The following is a 3588-nucleotide window of genomic DNA, read 5'->3' on the forward strand; positions in this document are numbered from 1 at the left end:
GTGGAGCTAAACCAGAGCAACATTAGATGCAGGAACCCATCCTTCAGCCAGTAAAGACTCAGCAGCTCTCGGACCTCAGCGTCAGTTTGCTTCTGCAGTTTTTGGTTTGCTTTGCTCCGTGCCCAGCTGGAGGCCTGACCACCCCACACCTGCTCTCCTTCCTCTCAGGGAAAGCTCTGTCACCCACAGCCACTTCCTGCAACCCTGCTCCGTGCTGATTCCTCCCTAGAAGTGTGAGAACTGAAACCCTTTTTACCTTGCAGATTGAACGTGGTTGAACACATCCTCGCTCCAGGCATGGTAGTGGTTCTTCTTTTGCTTGCAGTGGCTGCTGCTGTTCTGGTTATGCTGTCCAGGAAGAGGAAAAAGGGTGAGAGAAGCTGTCACTGCCACACCCCCCCTATTTCTGCACCAGAACCTGCCTCTGCTTTATTTATTTTTTCCTTTATATTTTTTTTTTCTCCCCCATTCCCTCCCTGATCCATCCAATTCCTTGGTCCATCACTGAGACCTCCACCGAGGAGGATTCCTTCCCCTGAGGGAACAGTGGGACCATCCCATGGGTCTCATCCCCATGGGAGCAGGGAATAGCAGCCCTTGGGGTGGGTGCTGGTTGGCACAGCACCTACTTGTGTTTGTCTGGGCACCATCAGCTTCCTCAGATGGGCTCACTTGGGTGGGAGAGGCTTGCACTAAGCTTGACACAAAGTTTAAGGCCAGAGTGAAGGATGGGGGGGATAGGAGGGGATCTTGCCAGCTGGAAGGTGGGATCTGGCTTTGTTTGAAGAACTGCTCCCGTTTAGATGGCTCACAGGGTAACAAGTTCCCTTCCTGCTTTATGGTGAGATTCACAGTGGCAGGGCAGTTTCTTAATTAATTTCTTTTCCTCTGTTTTCACTCATGTCTAACCACATCCGTGCTCCATCCAGCCCTCTCCGGAGCAGCCATAGAGATGGACAGGACTCGCAGTGTTTCACACACAGTAAGGAAAACCTCATGCCCCAAGTTCTCCTGGAGAGGGGAAGTGTTACACCCCGAGCTGCCAGAGCCACTGCTGTCAGCCTGGCTCATGGTGCTTTAGGCTGGGAGGGATCCTTTGGGCCCTGCTGGCCAACAGAAAGACACAAACAGAGCTTTTGTGTGACTATCACAGAGTGTTCCTGGGAAAGGAATTTAGGATTTGGGCTGAGAGGTTTGCCCCCAGGCCCCTCCAAGCATGGGAGCTGCTCCTCTGAGAGAAAAACAGACCTGGGAACCTGCAGCAAACACACCTGAGGTAGCAGTGGAGCAGCTGCTCTTTGCTCACTGCTTGGAAAGCGTTTTCTAATTTTCTCTGCCAGATTTTGAGGAGAGGCTGGTGTCACTAACTAGAATTCCCCTGGGGAATGTTGAACCAGCCTTTTCTTCAGGTTTTGTTTCCACCCAGTGCTCCTGCAGCCATCAGTCTCAGCACCCATCAGGACAGGCAGCAGGGCGGGACGTGCTCCCACCCCTGTGGATGCAGGCGGCAGCAGGTTAAGAGCTCATCCCTCTCCATCAGGGAGCAGATGCCTTGAATTATGCAGACATTAACCACCACATGGGCACAGCCAAGAGCCAGCTGTACAGCAATGCCGAGGCTTTCCGCAGCCTGGAAAACTCCTCAGTCGAGTACGTGGAAGTCAGGCACGGTGCTAAGGTAGGAGAATGCCGAGCAGTGCCGGGTTGGAGGTGGTGGGGGCAAAGCTGGGGCAGGTGGGTGATGGCATGGGCAGTAGGATGGGCTGGGTGGGGAGGGAGGGGGCTGCAAAGGGGCTTGCCAAACTGGGTTGCAAGGGACCAGGGATAATGGGGGTTCCCGCTCCAGCCCCCATGGCTGCTCCTGGGTGCTTAAAGTAGCCAAGAGAGGTTCCAGCAGACAGTGTTTCCCTGGAGCAGCCCCACAAAGAATGCTTTTTGTTTATCCTCTTCTTTCCCAGCCTGTGGAAGAGGAAACAGAGGCGATATATGCCAGGGTGCAGAAGCCTGTGCGGCAGCAGGAACAGATCTACAGCAACGTGCCACCAGCTCCACGGCCCAGCGAGGAGCCCAACAGCACAGCTAGGGGGGTGTGAGCCAGCACCCGGCCCCATGGGCTGCTCCTGCTGCCAGGAGTGTCACTGGGACCTGCATGGAGGGGATCACATTGGCATTCCACTCAGGCAGGAGCTGGCTGGACAGTGGAGCTGCTGCTCTCCAAGGCTGAGGATGTTTGCTTGGAGCGACGCTGGGGAGGATGAGGTTGAGAGGAGACACAGAGCGGGATGAGGAGAAAATCATCCCTTTGCATTTGGAGTCCTCATCCATACAGCAGTGGTGCTGGGAATAAAACCTTCCCTCTTGAAGACCAGAGATCCGCCAGGCAGGGTGCTGGGGAGCTGGGCAGGGGAGGCAAGGCTGGGCTGGGGGTTGTGGGTGGGCTGGCTCCCTGCACCCATCACCTGTCCCACTTGTCCTTCTGCATTATTCTTGGGGGCTGAAGCTTCCAAACCCACGGATCTCCTCAGAGTGACTTTTTTCATGCTGATGCCAGCTGGCAGCTCCTGGGAAGCAGGACAGCGGGAAATGTTACATCCAAGCGCATTTGCACAGGGTGCTTGGGTGGAGGGCATGGTGCATTAAGGTCTCGGTGAAGAAATGGCCTCTCTCCTGACCCCCACTTGGGAAGTGCCCCATCCCTGGAAGGGTGCAAGGCCAGGATGGACAGGGCTTGGATCAGCCTGGGCTAGTGGAAGGTGTCCTTGCCCACGACAGGCAGGTTGACACCAATGGTCACAGACACACACGCTGCCAGTGCACGTATGGCCACACACACCCCAGCACACGCAGACACGTGCACCCCAGTGTGCACACACATCACACACGTGTACCAGCGCATACACACATCCCACTGCACACACACACGCACACACACACACGCATTCAGTTGCACACAAACACACATCCCAGTGCTCACACACATCCCAGCGCACACGCACACCCATGCACCCACCACTGGGTGCACATGCATGCCCCAGTGCACACACACGTGCACACATACACACACACAAGCTGGTGCACACTCACACGCGTGGCACACACACCCCCCCCATGCACACTCACCCACACACCCACACAGCCCGATGAACACGCATACACACACACACATCCCAAGGTGCACATACACTCACACACTCCCAGACGTACTCATACATATCACAATCCAGTGCACGCTCTCTCACACACGTGTGTATCCCAAGATACACACATACATACACATATACATACATATATACATATATACATATGTACATACACTCCCTCCCACCCTCCCCTCACACCCCGGCCCCGCCCCAGTCTCCGCCCCCTCCCCAGGCCCCGCCCCGGCCCTGCCGGCGCAGGCGCAGTGCTGCTGTCGGCGCGGCGGGCGATGGTGGCCGGCGGGGCGATGGTGGCCGGAGGGCGGGCGAGGAAGCTGGTGCGGCGGTACCGGCTGGCGGCCGCCACGGCTCTCGCCATCCTCCTGCTCCAGGGGCTCGTCCTCTGGAGCTCCGCCGGCCTTGACGAGGAGGGGCCGGCCGAGGTGCGCCG

The 3588-nt window shown here is 56.9% G+C and overlaps 1 protein-coding gene across 1 annotated transcript in view; it reads left to right on the forward strand.

Annotated features, from left to right (window-relative positions):
- LOC114070604 (CMRF35-like molecule 9) overlaps positions 1 to 2358 on the forward strand; it is a 6086-nt gene extending 3728 nt beyond the window's left edge. Inside the window, exons 4-7 of the mRNA XM_027908120.1 lie at positions 264 to 370; positions 930 to 982; positions 1541 to 1678; positions 1959 to 2358. Of these exons, the coding sequence (XP_027763921.1) occupies positions 264 to 370; positions 930 to 982; positions 1541 to 1678; positions 1959 to 2093 (433 nt within the window). The 3' untranslated portion in view covers positions 2094 to 2358. The remainder of the gene's footprint in view (positions 1 to 263; positions 371 to 929; positions 983 to 1540; positions 1679 to 1958) is intronic.
- The last annotated feature ends 1230 nt before the right edge of the window (positions 2359 to 3588 follow it).

This window comes from Empidonax traillii, unplaced genomic scaffold, assembly GCF_003031625.1.
Source record: "Empidonax traillii isolate 1590-97213 ecotype Southwest subspecies unplaced genomic scaffold, ASM303162v1 scaffold1615:size88005, whole genome shotgun sequence".
NCBI lineage: Eukaryota > Metazoa > Chordata > Aves > Passeriformes > Tyrannidae > Empidonax > Empidonax traillii.